Below are 23,102 nucleotides of genomic sequence, written 5' to 3' on the forward strand. Positions count from 1 at the left end.
CGCCGCCTTTTATAGCCGCAGCCGCCCGTCGCCGCCAGGGGGCGCCGCTGCCCCGGGACACCGGCCGGGGCGAGGGGACCGCGGGGCCGGGGGGGACAGGGGGGTACGGGGGGGACAGGGGCACCGGGATACCGGGAGAGCGGGGATGGACAGGGACAGCGGCACCGGGGGGGGGGGGGGAGGGGGCTGGGGAGGGGGGGACAGAGGGACAGTGGCACCGGGTGGGACGCGGACACCGGGATACTGGGACGGAGGCACCGCAGGGGCGACCGGGGCGGGGGGGCAGAGATACCGGGACAGCAGCACCAGTGGGGGGGAACAGGGACACCGAGACACCGGCTGGGCACGGGGTGCGGCAGTGGGACATCGGCACCGCGGGGACAAGGACACCGGGACACCGAGATACCGGCACCATGGGGGACACAGGGGGGACGGACACCGGGATACCGGCACCGGGGGGGACACACAGGGACACCGGCACACCCGGACTGGCATGGGCAGCACTGGGCACTGTGGGTCGCAGCCTGTGCCCTACCACTTGTCCCTACCTTGTCACCTACCCCTGCTCTACGTCACCTGCCCTGCACAACGTCACCCCTGCCCGATGTCACCTGCCCTGTCTGATGTCACCTGCCCCTGCCCCACCACCTCCCCGTGCCACCTATCCCTGCCCTATGTCACCTACCCACACACCCCATCACTTACCCCTGCCCCATGTCACCTGCCCTGCCTAACGTCACCTATCCCTGTCCTGACACCTAGCCCTGCCTTGTCACCCTGCCCTGGCCTGCCACCTCCTCCTGCCTGTCACTGCATCCCTTCCCCAAGACCCTGCATCCCATCCTGTGTCACCCAGCCCTCATACACATCACCCAGCCCAACCCCTGTCACCATGTTCCTGCCCCGCGTCACCACATCCGTGCACCTTGTCACTGTCCCCCTGACAGCAGCTTCACCGCTCAGGAGCTGCAGGTCCTGGCAGGAGGAGCAGGGTGGAGGCCAGGCCCCAGGCCACTGCCACCGAGGGACCTGCGATGGCCACAGTGGGGCTGTCACCTGTGGCCCATGGCTGGGGTAAGGACACAAAACCCAGACACTACACCCGTCTTTTGGAGGAAAACCCAAGGGACCCCTGGGTCAAGGCTTTGCCATCCCTGCTGGAGGGGGACAGCCTGGAGGGGCAGGAGCCCAAAATGGGAAGTTTCTCACCCCGGCTCCCTTTGCTGCCTGCCTGCTCATCAATGGATTTTCTTTTCCCAAGTTTTCCCAAACGGCAGGGAAATTTCCAGGCCCAAACAAACAGCCACATGTCAGGTTTGTCACCGGCTCCGGCTCAGCTTGCCCAGGGGAAGCGTTGCCATGGCTACGGGGAAAAAAAATATAATTCAGCTCCAGCGAGAAGGCTCAGCGGATAGAAGTGCTTAATTAAAGATGAGAAGGCAGCAGGGAAGTTTAGACGGGTGCAGAGCAGGGACGTAGCTGGCGGCAGGCAGCTACCAGGGGGCTACCCATCGTGCCCGGGGCTGGTGCCTCTGGGTTTTGTCTCTTGGCTGAGAGAAAGTGTGTGTGGGGTGCAAGGGAAGCAGGCTGGGGGAGCTCGGTGCAGGGGACATGGCCTCAAGAGGGCTTTAATGCCAGGGAAGCTGGGGGAGGGCAGGATGCTGGGCTCCCGGCATGGGAAGGACGATGCTGTGCCAGCATCACACGAGGAGGCTGTGCTGGGACACAGCAGCAGGATGGCTGTCCCTCCTCCCCGCTGCACAAGGCGGCCTTCAGGTGCACAGACACAGACGGCCATCCTAGGTATTCAGTTCACACTTCCTGGGGTCTGGCATGGAGATGAGTCCCCAGAACAGCTTCCTTTTCCCATTATTGGGGCACAATTTCCCCAGCACAGCCCACGGCTTCACTGTCCCACTCCCTCCAGAACAAAGCTTTCCCAGGGGCTGAGAAGGGACACTCGCTGCCTGCGCAGTCTGGGGTTAGGGACGCACCCCCGGGCTGGGGCAGGAGAGGCACAGGCGAGTGTCAGGTCCCTGTCACTGGTCCATCATTCGCACAGCAGGGAGCAGAGCCGCAGCTCATGCAGGGATGGCAGCAGCCCCTCACAGTCACACTGCCCCAGGACACCCTCCTCTCTACTGATGAGGACCCGAGGGTGCTCCAAGTCAGCACCTGGGAGCAAAACATGGGCCCCGGCAGTGCCCTGAACCCACTCCCTGCCATCTCTGGGGAAATGCTGCCTCTGCAAAGCACCCAGTGGGGCAAGAACGGCTTGTTAGTCCATCAAGGGGTTTGCTAAGATTAAGAACAAGAGTTTCAGAGAAGGCTGTGAAGTTTCAGCCAAGATCAGCAAGTGGGGACTGTGCTGCTCTTCAAAGCCATCCCCCAGCATGGGTGTCTGGGCAGAGCTGGGGCAGGAGGGGACTTACCCTCTGCAGGAGAAAAGGCTGGATGGTTCCTTCCAGCTTTCACCTATGTCCCGGCTCTTAAACAGATTCCCATCTAAAAGTGCCATCAGATTTTGGAAATAACAGACCATCACGCTGCATATAGAGTCAGGCTTTAATTCAGCGACAAACCAGGATCAGCCCACTGATGCACCTGCACCACATCACTCCCCCTTGCTCCACATATTCAGTGGGGCAGGAAGAGATTAATTCTTCCCAGCAGCGAAGACCTAAAGCTTTTGGAAAAAAACCATGAACACTATCATAGCAGAAACCCCTTAATTCAACTGCCGGTTTTCAGTAAAGAGAAATGTCTGAGGGAATGTTGATAACTTGAAGGCAAAGCATATGTTCAGCTGCTGAGCCGAGACAGAGAACACATTTTTTAAAAAGCTTTCTGGTTTACTTTTATGTAGAAAAGAGTGCAAACAGCAAATCTCATGTAAAAGAAAGTCTGGGAAACCAAGCCTTGCAAAGGAAACAGAATGGGTCACACCACCAGGTGTTTTGGGGGAGGCTGCAGGGTTGTTTCTGAGACAACAGCAGAGATCTCTACTTACAAACTCATGATATGGTCCATCCAAGGGTTATATCAAGATTTCTTTTCTTGACATCACACTTGCATGTGAATGATGTGTGAGGGTGTCAATATAACACCTCCATCTTCTCCGGGGACTAGAAGCAGTGGGACCCCATGGTCTGAAGAGTTTTCTCTGGGCTGATGAGCAAGGAAAAGAGCTGGCGCAAAGGATGGGCCAGACTGGCTTGTGAACCCATGGCTGTGAGAGAATGAAAGAGCAGCTGTGCCACCTCTGTCCCACACTAGCACAGGTCCTCCCTGCGTGCCCTTGCCATGGGGATGGCAGCTGAGTTCACTGCTAACCACGGCACTGAGTGTGCCAGGAGCAGTCATGCAATTTGGCATTCTTTTTCCACTTGCCATTTTTTTAGCTTTTCATTTGTCTTCCAGATTATCCCTGCAACCACAGTTTCAGACAGAGATAAGAGGCGCAGTTCAGGAATGAAAGCAAGCTGAGGTTGTCTTACAGTCTATTCATTTCAGCCATGGATGCTCCCAGAAAGCACCAAGAACACTAAATAAAAGCATCAAGGAAACCACGTCCTGCCTCCAGCACAGGCTGCTGCACTGGCACCACCACAGCCCATCGCACCTTTCAGCTGCGCAGAAGTTAGCTGAGACCCTTTTGTTCTTGTTTCCCCCCTGCCTTGCCCCGAGAGTTGCTCAGCCTAGTGGGGTCAGCACAAAATACCTGTGCAAAGTGCCCAGATGTCCACAACCGGTTTTATTTTCTCCCAGTTCCTTCCTTACACAAAACCCTGAAGCTGGATTAAAAGTATTTCCAAAACCAGACAAACCCACTCGCTCTTGTATTCCCCCTCTCTCCCAAAGCCCGAGCAAGATTCTTTCCAAAGTGCCCAGGGCATCTTCCCTCCTGTCATTTACAGAGACAATAATCAGGATGTTCATGCCAAGTTGGAGCCATCCAAGTCAACCTTGGGCAGCAGGAATAAGAGCCCCCCCACTGTTTAAGGGTCCAAATGCTATTTAGAAAAATATTTCTTTAAGAACAGACACAATTAGCCAAAGATTTAGTTCCGTGGTGACTTGCAGATTCAGTTTTATGTTGTTTTTCAGTTGTACTCAGATACAAGTGCTTGGCACAGGTTTCACCCTCTGCCCGTGGCACAGCTGGAGAGAGGAGCAGACCCAGCCTAGCAGAAGCAGGTGCTGCTGCCAGGCTCCTCAGCACCCTGAGCCTGGCCTGAGAAGTACCAGCGCACCAGCAGGTTTTGTGGATGCCTCCCTTCACATTGCAGTCCAACCTGAGTCCAATTAGTGACTGGAGTCTGCTGAAATCCCAGCCTGAGCTGCTCTGGCTGCTCACTAGCTACAGCTAGCTGCACAGCTGGCTTCCACTCAGCTGGGAGACTTTGTATACACCAAGCATTAGACAAATGCAAAGCACCATTTTCTAGGCATTTTCTTTTTCTCTCTGCCCTGTAACAAGCCCATACAGGGAGAAGCCTGAAAAGGGAGCAGGTAGAAGTGGTTCCTTCTTGTTCTGCACATCTGCCACTTTTCACATTTCACTGCTTCGCTGCCACTGTTGACAAGCACTTCACCCCTGGCTAGATCTGAAAAGGCAACAGCCTTGTGGGAAAAGGAGCTGGAATCTTCCCCTCTGCGTATCACCACCCTGAGACTGTCTTGACAGCCAGACCCACCAAATGGAAAAAGCTGGGATCTCTGAGGGCTCCCCCAAGTGCCAGGAGCTGCTGAACAAGCAATTCTGCCAGAGCACAGGCAACAAATCCTCCTCCTCCAGGAGGTCCTTGAGACCAGGCTGGGTAAATATTTGTCGGGACTGACCACAAGTAAATGTGCCCAGGAGAAGAGAAGGGGACAGGGTGGTCACTCCTACACTTGAAGTGCTACAGTTTCATGGAAAACATGCACAGCACAACTCTGTTCTTCCTGGTGGCAAGATCTGCACCATTAGTACAGCAGTTGAGACCAGCAACTCCAGCATGAAGGGCTTCAAGCAAATACCCATCCAGAAAACACTCACCAGGCCACAACGTCATTTTGCACCCAGAGCTGAAGAAATGCCACAGAAGGCTGAAGGCTGCGACGGAGGGCGAGCATCAAGAATAAACAACTGATCAGCTAAATTTAGGAAGGCAGACTGGGAGCTCTCCATCACCAGTTGGGTGTCTTCAGTTCAGACCACCATGTCAACCGAAAACATTTAGCTGTGACAGTGATGTGCTTTAAAAGAACTTGAAGATAAATGAATGGAAAAAGGTTACCTAATAATTACAGTCACTGTTTCACATCCAGCTGCGTTCTCTGCTCAGCTTGACCTTTGGGAAACAATGAATAACAGACCATTCTGGTGAATATTCACCCCTCCTTGACAGGCCATCAGCATGCTCATGAAAGAGAGCATGATGGCCTCTCCCCTTTACCCTTTACTCATTGCTAGGCTCTACTTCTTCATGTAAGAGAACCAGGAAAGTCACAAAAATATCATACTTGTTCCAAAATAATTTCCACTGTAATTTTACATCACTAACCTCCACAAACCATTGGTGCTCTAATATCTGCTGCAGGGACTGCAGCAGAGCAAAGCTGGGCTGAAACACCGAGTCAAACGGATATCTCTGTCTTGGGACACCAAGAGGTAACTGGGTCTCCAGTGCAAGTGGCTCAAGCTGCTGATCTCTGAGATCAGAGAACCAGAAGGAACAAAATCAGGCAGAGCTGGACCTGGATCCTGTTTCCAGCTTGGCCACTTGTGCATGGACAAGTCACGCCATCTGAGCTGCTCTTTCACCCACTATTAAATAGAGCAACAGTGATTCAAGGCTGAAAACAGAGCAGGGAGGTGCAAGGGGGTGCCGGGGGGCATGCCGCATCACAGCAAACAGCTCCCGAGCTCTGTGGCTGTGTGCAAAGAGAGGGCTTTCTGGGACACCTGGGATGGTAAGGGAACACAACCCCATGCATGGGGTTGCAGGGGTTTTCCGAGCTGTAAAGCCAATCACAATTCACCTGCTCTGCAGCATTGCTTGTTCCAGACAGGTCTCATCTTTAGTCCAGCCCATTTTACACAGCCAGGTCCTCACCCAAAACTCAGGCTTTTTGTGGACTTCCACTGGGCTTCAGATGAGGCCCTACCAAAACATGCCCAGCAGGCACTGAGCCCTGCGACCAGCTCTCCACCTGGCCCATGGCCTGGGGGCTCAGTGCAGTAGGGGAGCAGAGACTCAGAGCTGGAGGGTGCTGTGCTGAGAGAGGCAGCACCACTGGTGAGAAACACCGAACACTGCAGCAAAATGAGGGGGAGCTGGAGCTCAGAGTACCAAGGGGCTCATTGCTGACATATGGGTTTGGGAATCTGCCAGAGGTCAGACCCTGTCTAAGTGCCAGAAAGCTGTTTTGGTCACTGGCTACTAACAAGGGGATCGTTCTAGCAAAATTCAAAAGCAAACCTCTGTATGTAACCAGCTAAAGCACCGGGACAAAGATCAAAAGGTCTATTCAAAATCAGAAGAGCAGAAGGGGACAGCCTCAACAACAGCTCTCCCCCAGCACCCGCTAGTGCTCACTCGTTATTGTATGAATGATAAATGGCTGGAGGTCATGCAGAGTTTGTGCTTTCCCGCAGTTTGCCAAGGAGGTGTGTGACTAGTTTCTGCAGGACTTCAGCCCGGACCACCGAGATGCGCAGGACTTCCTCGTGGTTGGCTTTTTCTTGACTGTTGTAGCTCATCACCACTTTGTTGGTGATGAGGGAGATCCCAAGGACTCGGAGGCCACAATGCCTGGCTACGATTACTTCTGGGACAGTGCTCATGCCTATGGCAGGGGAGAAAGGACCAGGATGAGTCATCAGGATTTACACCAAAACAAGATCTCTCTAAGGCTGCAAACCATGATCCTATCTTCGATGCATGCCCTTGTCTCATTCCCCCCTCAACTCTATTTCTGAGCTGTGCAATAGTTACAGGCTGTGATATTTGTGAGGCTGCAATAGCTATAGCACTACAGTTACAACTCTGCTCAGCACAATAAACATCCCACATCTGATTCCTGTGTGTGATTTCTCTCTCTCCCCAAGACGTGTCAGACTGCTTGCAGCCTTGCTAAGAGACACTGGTGTGCTGTGTCATTTGGCTCTTCTCCTTGGCTAAAAAAGCTGCTGCAAAGAAAAATGGCTTTGTGGGGAGCTGAGCTCCTTTCCTCACACACAGTAAATCTGTAGATGCTAACGAACAGAATTCCATGAGCCAGGGATCAAGCTGGAGGAATCATATGGATCATGACTCTTACTTTCCTCATATGCAGTTGGGAAGGTATCCATAATTACCATCTCTAAACAATCCAGACTCTTACTGCCTATGGTCTCAGAATAAAAAATTTCAAAAACAATAAAAAAATGAAAAGGACTTCACTTCTGATTGGGCCCCAATCAGCCCTGCTGAAGTCGAGCCATCTGAGCATGGGACATTTGCGTTTGGGAAACAAACACGTTGTGCCAGGATCCCTGTCCTGGGCAGCCACAAGCACAGAGACTTTCTGCAGACCCATCCTAGGAGCTGCACTAAGCCACCGCAGAGCTAAGCAGAAATATACAGAGCTCTTTTCTTCAGGCCCAGGAGACTCAAAGAGTCAAAGACTGAAGAAAGTCAGCCTTGAGCAGGACTCTTTAATCCATGTGCCCAATCAACCCTACCAGCCCAGCCTGGGCAGCTTACCTACAGCATCTGCTCCCAGCGCCTGCAGCACGCGGCACTCAGCAATGGTTTCATAGCAGGGACCAGCCAGCAAACAGTACACTCCTTCTCGGATGAAGCTCAGAAAGCCCAGCTCCTGCGCACTGTCCATTGCCAGGCCGAGCAGATCTTGTTCATAAGCATCTGACATGCAGGGAAACCTCACTCCAAACCTGCAAGGCAGTAAAGGGCACAGCCACGCTGATATTGCTGCCGCTACCTTCCCTCCATCAGAGTTCAGGGATGTTCATCCTCTGGACAAAAGGGAAGTGTTATGGGCAGACTGTCACGGATGCAGTCCGTGATGCAGTCCAATAATTCTTGCATTGTGACATTTCTGCTAGAAACCCTCAGCACACAGGTTACAGCTGTTGGAAGGTCCGGCACTGCCTTCCTACCACACAAACCCTTCTGGAACAGTCTTTCCAAGGACTCCTGTCTCTAGGGAGCACTGATGGCCAGTTCTCTCTCTCCCCAGTAGCTGCCCACAGTGACTTTCAAACATGATCCATCAGACAGCTGATGCCTTTGGCTTCTCCTGCACAACAGCCTGCAGACAGGCTCCCTGCAGCACCCAGAGGCCACCCTGGTGAGGCAGGTCGAGGGAGCATCAGTTACTACATTTAAGGCTCATTGCAGCAGGCAGCTACTAACCAGGCTCACGGCCAGGGATGCCCTGTACCACAGCATCAAGGGGTGTCCTATACCCGCACCAACACCCACATGCTTGAAACAGGAACAGAGTGGGGTGCACTGGAAAAATCACATGAGATTTGAGTCTTTTCCCTTTACTGTCTACGTGAGACCAGTTTGAAGGGCCTCAAGGAATGACTGTTTTTGGAAGGCAGATGAACAAAGCTTGCTAGTCAGAAAATACAACCCAGGAAAGAGCATCCACTTCTGCACTTGGTTCCTGGCACAGCAAGACCACACCAAACACAAGCTCGGACATGTTTCTAGGACAGAAGTACAATTCAGTGGCTCATTTGAGATGCCCCAGTAGGTTCTGCCTGCCCCTCTGCTGCCTGTCCAGAGCATGCACACATCCTATAGGTCTTATATTGCATCTGCCAGCCCAAGAGAATGGGTATTGGATACTCAGCAGAGTGTCAGATGGTATTAGATGTCCATGTTTAGGCAAGGGCATCCCATTCTAGGTGTTCTCCCTTGCAGGGAAATGGGGAGAGCAGCACACATTGGAGCTCCAGGGCCATATTTTAGGTAGCCTCCACCTTCTGCTTCAAGGCTGGGTCTCTTGCTTGCTTTGGGTCTTAAGATAACAGCTCAGTTCTGTTCCTGACTGAGGGAATCCTACTATTGACTCAGGAGAGCAGAAGCAGATGGCAAAGACTGGTACACTGCCACTGAGGAAATCTGGAAAATAAACTCTCAGCCATGTTCACCAACGCAGTTCAGTAGGACAGGATAAGTTCCCTCATCTAGGCTATTAAAGCTCCTGCTTGTTTACACGTTCTTCCAGCTGAATGTTTAGGGTGGTAGGTGGCTTGTGTTTATAAACATTAAATATTATATAAATAAAAAACAAGCTTTCCCATCTGGTTTAAGGTAATCAGTATTCATCACCATGAAAATTGCTTCTCTTTCCTGAAGGATGGCCAGCAATGCAGAAGCCAACCTCTAATTTATTAAATTCAGTCCTCAGATTCTTGCAGTATATTCCTTTTTCACATCACTTCATTGCCTCTAGTCTTACTCTGTTGTGCTTAGGTATATCCTTTCTGGTGACTGAGCTGGACTGGATTTTAGGAGGAGTTTGTTCAGCTAAAGCTCTGCAGTACTTTGAGAGCTGATTCATACAGACCTTTTGCCCATTTTGATGCCTTGGTCAGCAGTACAAAAGTCACCTCCCAGAGCACTGCAGTCTTCACCAGGAAGCTGCTTTTGGGAGGCAATGAGACAGCTATGCTGCCTTTGAATGCTGTCCAGATGGAGTTACTGTTTGATTGGCATTTTTCCTCCTGTTCCAGAGCAAGTATGCAAGTCCAGAGCGCTTTAAACACTCCTCCATATGGCTTCGGTGCTTTTTAACCATTCTTTCCTTCAACCCACACCAACCTCTATGAAGATTTAAAGATATTCTGCCTCAGGTGGGTACTGTCCTCTTGCCATTTGAATTGCAGAAGAGTTTATTTCCCCCGAGACAGTTGCTAACACCTTTCAGATTTCTTCAGAAGCAGAAGCCAGGCCTGGCGTCACATCAGGAAAGAACCAACAGTAACTGGAAGCCAGGCAGCCCAACTTACTCTCACACCAGAACTTTCTTTTGGAAGGATCTCCAGACAGTGCAGACACCTGTCCTGCAAACATCCTTTTTTCAAGATGAAGGTTCCAAGCCAACAACAGATTTCACCATCCTGTCATCTAAACTCACTCTTGTTCACAAGCTAGCACCTCCTTCACCACCTCTCTATTGCCTGTCCTCTGGCCTCACAGACCTGGCTTTCATCTGGCTTCCCTCCTGCCAGCTCAGGTAGGAAATAACTCTTGCTACTGTTATCCCCTCATCACAATCCAGCCTCTTTCTTTCCCACCATAAGGCTCCTGGTAGTTCTGAATCTTTACTGCTTCCATGTTGACTTTCCGGACATTTGACGTGCTCTCCTCTGCTCACCCTGAATCTCCAATGGATGTGTCCTCACACTCTTTTTATCTCCATCAGAGAGTCAAGGGACTTTTTTTTTTGTAAACACTGGTCCATCCGGCATGTCCCCTTCTCAGTGCTCTGACCTTGCTGGTGCTGGTTGCCTTTCACCCTACCAGTCTGATGGTGCCTGGGAAGGCTTTTAGGATCACAGATCCATTTGTGTTGGAAGGAACCCTGAGGTCATCTAAATCCAACCTCCTGCTCAAAGCAACTCTATGTCTGGTGGCAACTAGGGGTGAGGGTGTGTTACAAGCCTATCTGTGCACCATCCATAAGGTAAAGATTCCGCTACAGAGCTGGTATAGGAAGCCTGATTTCCCAGCTCAGCTAGCAGACCTTGTAGATCTAGAGGTCTCCCAAGAAGCTTCCAAGACAACCACCTCTCATCAGGCTGATGCCTTCATTGAATACATGATGCACCCATACAAAGTGAATACAAAGGCACCCCAGTTTAATGGGCTGGATACAAGGGTGGTTATCGGGAGATGTAGAGGCTTTATCTTTGCTCCACTGTCAACTTACTGCCTGGCCTCTTTGTATCAGTTCCATCACACCAGAAACAGCTGTTGAAAGATGCAGGCTGGAGACACTGCATCTCACCACATTGCTCAAATAAGAGGAACTAGCAGAGAGAAGGACTGACAAGAACAGACAGCAGCAGGTCTCTTTAGCAGATGGTATGGTTGGCCATGTTAGGAGAAGGATCAGAAGCCTACTTTTATACAGCAAAACCTTCTGCAGGTTTGCGTGTAAATTCCTTATAGGCTTGTAAGAGTAAGCAACAGCCAAGGAAGGGTGCTTGGGGAAGGCAGGGCAGGTGGCACAGTGCGCACAGCTTTGCTTTAACTTTTCCCTCGTGGGTACCTGGAGTCAAACTCTACCTTTCAGTAAATATTTGCCATCAGGTGCAACTGGCAGGCCCAGCCTGTGGCTGGGGGAAGAAAGGGTTAATTGCTAACATGGAGCTGATGCCTTACCTCTCATCATTTGGCCCACGCAGTGGATTATGCCCTCCCAAGCCAAACATGCTGATGTGATCTCTTATGAACATGATGTCCCCCACTTGGAAGTGGGGATTCAGTCCCCCAGCAGCATTTGTGACAATCAAGATCTCCACCCCCAGGAGAAAGAAGACCCTGATGGGAAAGGTGACCTGCAAGAGCCAAAGGCATATGTACAATGAGTATCTCAATTAGTAGACAGCTACTACTGCTACACTTGTAGTATTGCAATTTGTGGACAGCTTACATGATACAGAGAAGGGTCTGTATGAGGCTACAAGGAGTTGAAACAACTTTTTCTCCATTTTTAAATATTCCTCTAATTAAAATAGAATTTAAATGTTTTTAAAACGTATTAAAACCTAATCTTGAAATAAATACCATTAAAATCCAAACCCACATTTCCTACAGTTGCACTAAGGTCAAATAAATGCGGTACAAAAAGAATATGCAGATAATTTTTCCTCGCTGTCAGGGTCTTGCAGAGATCAAACTACTGTGCTGGTTGAAGTAACTACCTACGCACATGGACTTGGAGAGTAATTGATAAACCAGTTTTTTTACAGTAATGCTGCATTTTACTGAAGCAGAGAGGTTATTTTATTACTTTCATTTTATTCACGTTAGTTCACTTCATTGACCTACTTATCCAAAGTTAAGGAACAAACGGAAACTAGAAAAAAATTTAAAAGTTTAATTTTGAGAAGTCAAGAAGGAATTGGGATGATATTTGCTACCTCTAAAATGCTGAAGAAGCTGTGAGCAGAAAATTTCCTGCCTATGGACATAATATCTTAAAGAAATGAGTTAATTTTAGTTTAATAGGAAAACATGTCTGGATAAACCTAGTTTTTCTATTAAGTTTATCAAGACATGTTTGTCTATCAAGTGCATTTAAAATAGTTTGTTTTTTCTACAAGAAGTTGAGCAGTGCCAAGTATTACACAAATAAAATCTCTAAGCTGTCAAAATAAAAAAAAAACCACAACACTATCAGGCAGTATATAAATATTATTGGTCTTTTCAAACTGAAAAGTATATATGTGCATGTTAGGTAATATTAACACAAATAATAACATACTTCCATATGTTAACTGGGAAGGTATACCAAGTTACATTAGCCAATGAATTCTTTGAGGGCCAAAAAAAAAAGCTGTAAACTATACAAATGCAAAAGAAGATTAGAATAGATTATTGTTATCACTCAAAGTTTCCTGGTTGCTGATTTAAATAATGATTAAAATGACCAAGTTAAAAGCATGTAAATTAATCTGCCTTGTATGATACACTATTTTCCCCTGTGAGTACAGCAGGACTAGCCACTTTGCATGGCTGCACAGCATCAGCTTCACCTACCAGAAGCTGACTACCTCTTGGTTTGAGCTCCCAGTTTTATTTTTTGGAGAGAAATCTGATATCTAAGCAAGATTCATTGCAAGAGCTAACTCCTGCAGCTGGATATTAAAGCAAGTGGTCAATTTTGCATCTTTTACAACATACCTCACCTTACGTGAATGATTTTTCTTAAGGAGAACTCACCGCGCTGGTAGTGTGTCCTTCATAATAGTGGAAACGTCCCTGCATACACACGCAGGGCTGCCCGTTCAGCTCTCCAAACACCAATCTGCCAACATGCCCTGCAACTGGAAATTAGTAGAGTGTCATTTTAGTTACAGGTTTCAAGGTCTTCGACTTCAGAGGGATTTGTCCATTGATGATTATGCATTACAGTGGGACCAAGCACTGTGAAACCGAGAGCTGAGTCAATTAAATATCATAGCACAGAATTATGTATTTTTTTTTTGGAGGTTTTTTTTGTTTGTTTGGGTTTTTTTATTATTATTTTTTACTGTGAACACACATTACACCACTGTTGGACTGATTTGCAGACCAACACGGGTGGTGCACGCTGCCTTGAGTTATCTCTCCGCAAGGCTCTGTGGCAGGCTGCTGATGGATGGGATGCTGACACCCTGGGTTGTGCCAACCTGTGCTCCGTGGGAAGTGAGGGATGTCCTCATACAGAAAGACTGTCTTGTTGTCCAATGCATCGGCCAGACCTCCCAGTCCTGATCCACAGATGATGGCAGTCTTCGGGCGCTGGACAGAATGGGCACGTAACCAATCTGCTGTTTCCTTATACACCTCATAGCTATTTCTGCAGAAGGAGAACAGGCCAGTGAGGCTATCAACCCATCCAAAAAACAAGCTTCAAAGGACAAAAGTCCTGAAAAGCTGCAAAGAAAAAGAAATTTCATTCAGACTAAAATAATAAAAGCTTCGCTGTTATTATCAATGTTTCCCTTATAATGTCATGTATTTTACTCCTGGCCACAGGCAAATAACTTGAATCCTCTTTGCTGGTTTCATTCTATAGTGGAAGAATGGCCAATGATATCCAGATCACAGAAGTGTCACAAGGCATAACCAGCTCCTATTTCTGGTGGGCTCTGATCTCTCCTGAGTTAAAGGAATGCAAAAGCACAGTTAGACTGAGAAATTGCAACCTATATGTGTGTGTGCCTGGGGATGTCCAGCCTCTGATGGGGGAATCCAAGAGGATGGAAGTCCAAGGCCACCCATATGGCACAGCTGGGATGCTGTGCTGCCAAGGGAGTAGACACTGTCCTCTGCAATAGGTAGACTAGCGGGACAGGGGGCAAACATCATCTACAGAGATGGATAAGGCAATCTCCATAGGTGCTGAGTGCTATCAGCTCCAAGTGCTTCCTTCTGGGGCTGGTACACATCTTAAACATCCACCTTCTCAATACCTTGTGGTTTCATTACAGAAGGCTAAAAATGGAGATTTTTTTAATCCTCCTCTCTCCCACAGGGTGGGCAGTGGGTCACATCTGCAGTCTAGTTCTAGGCAAGAGGCCCAATGACATCAGTCTACACCAAAACAACTGAAAACAGGAATTTGGGCTCCTAGGTTTATGCTGTTTGATTTAAGAGGGGAACTGCTCAAACACCTTGGCAAAAAAAATGTCTTATCCAGCTCTGAGGCACATTGCCAGAAGGTGGGATAGAAGCTGGCATTACACTGCCTTTTGTGCGTCTGTCTCACAGAAGGGAAAGTACTTCAGTTTTTAGGCCTGTCAGTCCAGTATTCATCAGATGCATTAATCGCAGTTTTGGAACAAAATCAATAGAAGAATAATCCCATAATCCTATTTCCAATAGGACAATACAGATACTTTCTGAAAGTAAATACCAAGGTTGATTGGAAACTCTCCTCAAAAGGGTACCAACAGTATTTCTTGATAGCGACTCAATCATTACCTTTGATGAGTAAAATTAATGACTGCATGTGGTATAGGACTGGGTCACGGAGTGACCTAACACAGGTAGGGGCAGCAGGTTCTCTATGTGAAACATTGATCTGCTTATTAAGGGGTGAGAGAATCCGACATTGTGGGGTTGAAGATGATGTAAAATTGACTGGAGATGCTGACAAGCAGTCACTGTTTGCTTCATGAATATGTTAGGTTTGGTTTTTTTAAATCAAGCCTCTTATTTCCAGAGGTGCAAGCCTTAGTCATGTCATGATTCTGCTGTCTGAAGCCTTCAAGAACATACAGCAAAGCTTTCAAAGTGGTGCTGCACACTCCAGTATGTCTCAGACCAGCAATGAAGAGGACCTGACAGCGTACAACTGGTTCCTCTAACTGAAATAACAAAATACTCAAATAAAGGATCTCAATTCGGTTTTTTTTCCTTTATACTGACAAGGTAGGTAGTTATTGCACAGGTATCTTCTGTGAGCTTTTTCATCTCCTAGCGTCTAGCTCCTGCTATGAGTCCTGTCCAATGTCTGGTACATCAAACTTACATTCCTAGTTACAAACTAGGATGTCGAAAATACCTGAGCCTGTCATAAACCTGCAATCCCATAAGAATTAACTTCTATGTGCATGAATTAAAATGAAGACTCATACTTAGCTGCAATACTTTTCAAAGGAAAAGTCTGGAAATGAGAAAGTTATTTACCATAACATAGTGTTGAATTTTCCCGGTTTTCCTGAAACAAGCACAACTATGGAAGTGATGTTAACAAAGCCTATCCCCGATTATATTATCCCTTGTTCCCAGACAAAAGCTTTACAAGTGCTTTACATACATTAATGAACGATTTCTCCCAATTTCTCTGTTGAATAACAGTAATCCTAGAGGGAACCATGAGAATTTAAACATAATATCCAAGCTTTGGACGTACCTGTGACAGGCATAAGAAAAGAATGAGGTCACCAGGATCTGCTCTTCCTCTTGACCATTAATCCCCGTTTTTTAATTATTAAAAAAAAATAAGTCCTTGCAAAATAGCATTAAAGAATGAATATTATTGCTATATCCCCAGAATGTTAGGAGTGGGGGATGAATCCCATTCATTGTCTGCTGAAGACATTGGGATTGACTGAGCTATGCTGAGATTCAGGGAATTTTTTTTCCTTCTAAACAGAAGATGTTAAAATATTTCTTATGCAAAAAATTAGAGCTCCTGTGCTGTGTAACTCCTTGCCTGAAAGGAGCTTCAACGTGTGTGCAGGGGCCTTGCAGAGCCCTCTCCATCCCAAAGGCTTTGGACAGGTCAGAGCTGTCCCCAGTGCTGAGAGCACAATGATGCCAAAATTCATCTGCAGTGCCCTGCTTGTGATATTAAGTTTTCAGAAATCTTCTAGACACACAGCATCAAAGAGGACTGGCAGGCACAGATAATTTCTGAATGCAAAGGAGATACCTGCTTAGTGGGAGTGGAAGGGGAATTTGACCGGTGGGTCACCAAATGTGATGTCTGGCATGGAACTGCATGAGCCTGAGGTCTGTGTGAGCTTTTTGACAGCCTGAATATAAGTAGCACAAAGCCTCCTATAGCTACTCTGTCTCCAACGAGACACGCCTAATAATAGTGCTCAGTAGCATTGCTCTGGATTAAATCACAGGATCAGCTAAAAGCACAATCCTTTTTATTGTGATTGCTGTCATCCACTGGAGAAACATGTCTGCAGCAAAACACAGGACTGCCACTGATGACAGATCTTTTATGGCATGAAAAAAGCCTACCCTCATTGTGCTTCTAGGTTGATTGAAAGCAAATCCATCTGCAAAGCAGGCATATCCCAATAAACAAATAAAGTGTTACATTTTAGAGGGGCATACCACCATACATTTTTGCAGTGTATGGTTCTCCACACCACAGTATCTGCCCCTTCTGGCCCATAACTCTCCCAAGGTCATCTGCTCATTGCCATATTTCATAATACCAGCACCTGACAGAGGCAGATGGCCAGATTCCTCTTCAATAATAAGATGTTTACTTCTGAGCAGCCGTTGTCTGACATTTATGGAGTGCCCAGTAAGAAGAAGAGGAAAACAAGGCAAGGAAGAAGTGATGCAATTTTGCTAGCCCCTTCCAGCTTGAATGTCTGTGCACCCCCTACTATACAGCACCTTACCTGTCTTCCTCAGCATAGGCCATCCTCCTCCTCTCTGGTTAACCAAAAGAAGGGGATGGTTGCTGGAAATGGAGCTGCAGGATACTATTTGACGGAAGAGCAGAGGCCCATTGAAGCTGCAGAAGCTGCTGTCTCCGGCAGCAAGTCAGGGACGTGTCTCTCAGCTTCTATCTTGCCTTCCCCTGAGCATCTTTAATCCCCAAGTAGGAGGGGCATGTTCAGGACATCTGCTTTTCTGGTCTCACCACCCATGACACATATGCTCTAGAGCTCTACAGAAAGCTTACACACATGCACACAGGCTTTCTAATGCAGGTTAAGCCTAGAAAGTTCACATGCGCGTGCACAACTTTTCAGCAGCCACTCAGAGGAGAGCAGCTGATGACGGACCTGCATAGATTTGCACACTCCTGCATCAATTGGGAACACGCTAGCAGCTGGAGTCACCTGCCTCTTTGCAATTCAAACCCCTGGGAGCATGGCATGAGCTCACTGGGAGCATGCAGACTCTGCGAGATGACCTGTATCACCTACTACTGCAACGAGACATTTCCATATCTCATATAATTATCTTGCCATTCTTTCATGGCAACAAGGAGCAATGTCCATTAGCTCCCTCCAGGCTTTCTTTTTTGCTCACATTTAATTGCCTCACCCATCTCAAAAGGAAATACTGCTTTGAGATATGCTAAACCTCTGTTCAGCTGATTACATTATGGAAGACAGGGGTGGGGGGGTGCAGAAATCAGGGCCCCCACCATCTGCACCTCTAATTTTAAGCTTTGTTTTATATGGAAATAAAGCTTAAGACAACCTTGTCATATATACGGGTCTGTCCATGCAACAATGTCTGATACCAACAATTGATGTAAACCACATTTTACAGAGCCATAGGTATTTCCAAGATAACTGAATGCCAAAAAAATTCAAGAAGGTTGGTGATGAGTAGAGAAGAGACCTAACATGCCCCAGGTAAAAGGCTACAGCTACAAAATGTACTCACAATTTAATAGATCCAGAAGGAACACATGGGGCTAGAATTTATAAATACACCAAGAAGGGAGAAAACAGCTTCAATCAGAAATTGTCAATTCCTAGACAAATCAGCCAGACATTGAAAAAATTAGAAAATTGGGAAGAACTGGTTTCAGATCTCATAATATTTCTTATTACTTCCATTCACATTTGGTGTTTGGTCTTGAAGAGCCCACATCAAACATCCTCTTGGTTGCCCCAGAAACCTCTCTCCGAGAACTTCAAAGTCAAACAAGGTAATAAACACCACAAGAAAAACCTGGGCATTTTTAAAGAGATACACTTCATGTTGAAAGCAGAAACCCACTGTCCTCCAATGTCAGCACAGGCTGGGAGTCTGTAACAACCAGCAGTATTTAAACATCAAATTCTGTTGACAACTGGTATTTGTTGAAAGGTACAATTGGCACTGAAGAAAGAGAAAATGGATCTGAACAGAAGCTCTAAGTGCCCTTTCCCCCCCCCCAAGTTCTTGACAGTCTCCCTTCCCTTCTCGTATTCACGCTTCAACTTCTTATTTACTGTCTCTTACAAAACCTAAAATGACACTTCTACAAAGATCAGTAGGCAGAAGGGCTGTCACTTCAGGAACCAGTGGTACATTGCTGCACTGGCATAGTGCATCTTGCTCTCAGTTTGCTGGGGGCAGTAGTAAAACAACATTAAGGGTCTAATATTGCTCTATCAATCATTTTCCCTTCCATGCCCCGTCTCTCCTTCTGTTTTTACCATGTTCCCCCCTCCTTTTTCAGACATACTGCCTTTTTGTTATTCTCTCTTATTCTCATCTCTCTGAACCTTAGTAATCTCTGTCTCTACTTGGTCTGTGTACATTCTCCTTTTTCTTCAGTGTTATTTTTCTATATAAGACACAGTAGGATAATAGCAGAGATGGTTTTAGGTAGATTTAACTGCATCAGACACTGTGCCCAAAGAGGCCCCACGCTGCTTGCCTTTCCATGTGAGCCAATGTGCTAAAGGACTCCACAAGTCACTGCCACCCCAAGCAACACCTGCCTAAAGCCAGGGTCTTCAAGCCACTTCTCACCTCCCTCAAGTCTTTTTGCCCCCTGGAAAGTCACACTTCTCTTGCCAGCACTCAGGACTTCTCTGAAAGCCATTATTTGCTCCCATTAATTAAAACGATACAGCAATGTTAGGCCCTTAATGTTGATTTTCCATAGAGTTCTTTGGTGTCAGCAGAGTTCTGATGCCCCTCAGATATGTTCCCTTGTTTAGCCTTAATCTGTTTACATTCATTAATCTGATTCTTTTTTGCAAAGCAGACAAGAGAGATCAGACAGCCCAAGAGCTCTTCCCAATTTGTTTTCATCTAAGACAACCACCTCCCTAGTTTGGATTTACATGGAAAACAGGATTATCGAAAAGGGACCATTCTATCTATCTTCCTGCAGTGTCTGTTATTTAACAGCAACAAAATTTACTTGAGTTTTAACCTGTAATGCCACATTGCCTGGACTAGATAAAGGCTCACCCTACCAGAAAAAATTAATTTAAGCACTGAGGGCATTCATGCTGATAACACTGTAGAGAGTAGTCTGAAGGAGATCTATCTAAAAAAAAATAAGTTATTGAATAGATTACATAATCTTTAAGTAAGATTATTGACAGTCTCCCATGCTGAAAAAACAACCCCTCAGTCATCTCTTACTCTTTCTGTATGCATCTGCAGCAAATCATTATCTGTAATCCTTATCTTACTGATTTGGGTGTCATTCAAGTCCTGTTTCTGTTGCTAGAACTTCAACTGCTACATGATGCAAATAGAATTACCTGAAATAACTTTATAACAACACTTTACATTCCTACAACAAGTTCTGTCTAAAGAAGCATTGTGAAATTTTTTGCAAGCATTTAATCAAAACATTTAATTAATGCTTTAGGGTAAGTCTCCCACTTCCCTGTGTGCTCACATTATCACAGCATCAAATTATCTTGTCTTCTCACGTGTACTACACATCACCCTTTTGGGAAAGATATCTGAGCTGCAGAAAGATTAGCAGGGTGTCTACACAGTGGGGACAGCTTAAGCCAGCCTACTCCAGGAAAAAGCATCCCCCCAAAAGTCTTACAGGCACTACCCTGCCCTCGTGGGTGCAGTACTCGCCTTTACCTCTGCCTGTGTGGCATTTTTTCCCGATTCTCTCATACTTAGAAAAGCCAGGACTCTGCCTCAGTGTTTTGGAGGAAGGTGAAATGGATAAGGCCTGGAAAGGTTTTGCTTTTCTGCTGATTGCCTACAGTGCAGGCTCCACGTTGGATTAAAAAATTACTAAGTGTGCTCTAAGAACTAATTGGGGTTTTTGCAGCAATTTGGAAACTCATAGTTTGGGAAACTCATAATTTGTTTGTATGCTGGCTATCCTAGACAGCCACAGAAGCATTACTAGCCACAAGGAAGGTAAATAAAATCAATTTATGTACCAGAAAAGTTACTCCCCTACAGATCACTAACAGAAATCTCTAGGAAGATTTGCCTTAAGTGATGTGCATGCTGCTTGTTGTACATCTTCAGGAAAGAGACCTCCAACTATAATGAATGCAGAAAAGGGATGACCAGGGTAACAGAAAACCAGACGTTCAAAAAGCTTGTCATGGTTAGCTGATCATAATGGCAACCAAGCAATGCTCTGATGACAGCCTGAAAATGTTGCCATGGAGCCAGGAGACACACAGAAACTTAAGACAGGCACCAGGGAGCTAGGGAGATGCATGTTCAGTTAGGCTTGGCATCAGAAAACAAGCTTCTAGCTACTCAACCTGTGAACAGCTCTCCTGTAAGGGCAGCAGGGAAAAAACACTTTTAGGGTAGAGGCCAGTTAATGGCAGGGGTCACATGATGTCCTGGGAAGGACATGGCAGGGAAGCAGAGACAGCATTTGCAAATTGTATGCCAGCTCTGTAAAAACTCAGCACCTTTCTAAGGCTCAGGCAGAAAGAGAAAGCTACTTGACCTAATCCATGAACAACAAATGATTGCACAGAAATCAGGAAAGGTGCAGAGATGTCCTAAGACCAGCCAACATTTCCATCTTCCAGCTCTAGGACAGGTGTCAAGGGCTAATGGATAAGGCTGGGGTTGTGGCCATGGGAGCTTGTGGAAACAAAACACTTGTGTCAAGGAACTCAGCAGAGACAGGGTATAAAGAAAAGGATCACTTGGGGGTTTGAAGGAAAGGAGTTGTACTTCCTGAAGGGATAGAAATGGCACAACTGGGGATCAGTGGTACATCAGGCTTGGGATGAATGGATGGGCTGTTTGCTGAGAAAGTACTTTGAGACAGGCCAGAGAATGCAGGGGAAAGTGTAGTGGAAGGCTGCAACAACATATTAGTGAGGGTAAGTGAAAAAGAAACCATGGATCCTGGTGGACTGGAGGCTACAAGAGGCCAGTTACTCCTCTGGCCTACAATAAACACAAATAACTTGGAAAAAAATAAATAACTAAAAATTATAAGGAAGAAAGAAGAAAAGCTTCCAGATCTGTCACAGAAGGAAATAATTCTGAAGTAGTTAAACAGTACTACAAAGCTATAAGTATCACTAGTGATTCTTGAAAATAGTCCCCTATTCCACACAGGTAAACACAGTTCATATCCTGGCATCATAGCCAGCCATTGGCCTAGAGCTCCAAGTATGCTTCTCCATACTCTGAGAATATGACTTTTCCCTGGGAAGGACACTTACCCATATCTAGACCACACAGGACCAAAGTTAAAATTCTATTCCATGATCTGGTTTTCTCTCAATAACTAATAATACCATCACCCAGCAGAGCTCGAGGCCAGACCTTTCACTGATCTCCAGAACCATGTTCCCATTTCCTCAAAACCCCTCTTTGGAAAACTCTGCTTTCTGGAGGTCAGTAGGTGAGCATGCTACCACTTGTAGCCATAGTCCGTCAGGGTGTATTTATCCCGTTCCAACAGCATCAGTGCTTCCTCATCTCATTTGTGGTGCAACAATGCCATGATATTGAATATTCTATAGATTCTCTTTTCCATTTCAGTGATTTGTTTGTTTGTTGGTTTTGTTTTTTTTTTTCCCAAAGAAGCAAAGGTTAAACAACTTAGGTGATTTTACTAATTCTCTATGTTAGAGATTTTTTACCAAAGTCTCTTAACCCACTTCCACTGTAGTAGACTGTGGCTGCAACTCCTCCGCTGCGGAAAGTGAAATGCAAACCTGTTTCCCTTTGAACTACAAGCCAGAAGCAGAACAAAAGCCCTTACGAACTAGTTTCCCAGGTCACTTGAAGCCACTTCATTAAGGGCAACCAGTCTTCCCAGCATCATGCACCACAGACCCATTTCTTGATATGGCCGAGATCCACAAGACACGTAAAACAAAAAACAGCCCCAGATGGAGCTCAAACAGTACAAAAGAGCAATGGCTTCTTAACAGTCCCACTGCAGAAGAGGGCTCAGCTACATGTGCAGCTGGTTCTAGGCAAATCAGCAGCATCAACCTCACTGTCCCATTTGGATGGCTGCCTCATCCTGGCACAGGCTCAGGTTACCCAGATAATAACATAACCCCAGCATGGAAGTCACAGCTGAACCCTTAAGAAGCTCCATGGTGACCTTTCAGTTTTAATCCAAAGTATTCCTCTACAGCTGCCTACAAGGAGCTTTAAAAACACACCGGCATAGCAAGACCTATAGGTAAGTAGGCAAGATCTTCTGGAAATCTCAAGAAGGCTGAAGCTAGGTGTCTGTGCAACTGATGGGCCTTTGCAAATTCCTGTGGGGAAACTAAAAGCATCACTGTAAACCCTTCCTTCACCTTTGGTATTTGGTCTGCACTTAAAGAACAAGAGAAGTGCACTGTTACCTACCTGTCTTCAAGAGACCAATGCTACCTCCCCAGTTTAAAAAGGTCTTGCACCCTGCACAGTGACAGCTAAAAACATTGTGAGATCTGATACAAAATTACATGGTTTTGGGTCCGATCTTTAGAAGCAAGGTGAGAACTACTGGGTATCCTGTAAAATTACAAAGTTTCTTCCAGGGCTCATCATTACGCTCCCAGCAGCTTTCCTGCACATCCAGTATGATTACAAGAGCTCCCAATTGCTCTGACAAGACTCTCCAGCTCCATCACACAGCATTCTTATACTACACATGTGTTTTGCTATATTAACAACAACAAAAAAAAATAAATCGAGAGGCAT

At 46.7% G+C, this 23,102-nt stretch overlaps 1 protein-coding gene across 1 annotated transcript; it reads right to left on the bottom strand.

Annotated features, from left to right (window-relative positions):
- Positions 1–2,546: 2,546 nt before the first annotated feature.
- On the bottom strand, positions 2,547–21,933 carry PNP (purine nucleoside phosphorylase). The gene is made up of 6 exons (XM_005440323.3): positions 16,874–21,933; positions 13,406–13,575; positions 12,957–13,060; positions 11,394–11,569; positions 7,734–7,924; positions 2,547–6,834 (listed from the first exon to the last, which is right to left on the bottom strand). The coding sequence occupies exons 1-6, from the start codon at positions 16,894–16,896 to the stop codon at positions 6,617–6,619; spliced, it is 882 nt and encodes a 293-aa protein (XP_005440380.1). The 5' UTR covers positions 16,897–21,933; the 3' UTR covers positions 2,547–6,616.
- Between the last annotated feature and the right edge of the window lie 1,169 nt (positions 21,934–23,102).

Source organism: Falco cherrug, chromosome 14 (genome assembly GCF_023634085.1).
Source record: "Falco cherrug isolate bFalChe1 chromosome 14, bFalChe1.pri, whole genome shotgun sequence".
Classification (NCBI taxonomy): domain Eukaryota; kingdom Metazoa; phylum Chordata; class Aves; order Falconiformes; family Falconidae; genus Falco; species Falco cherrug.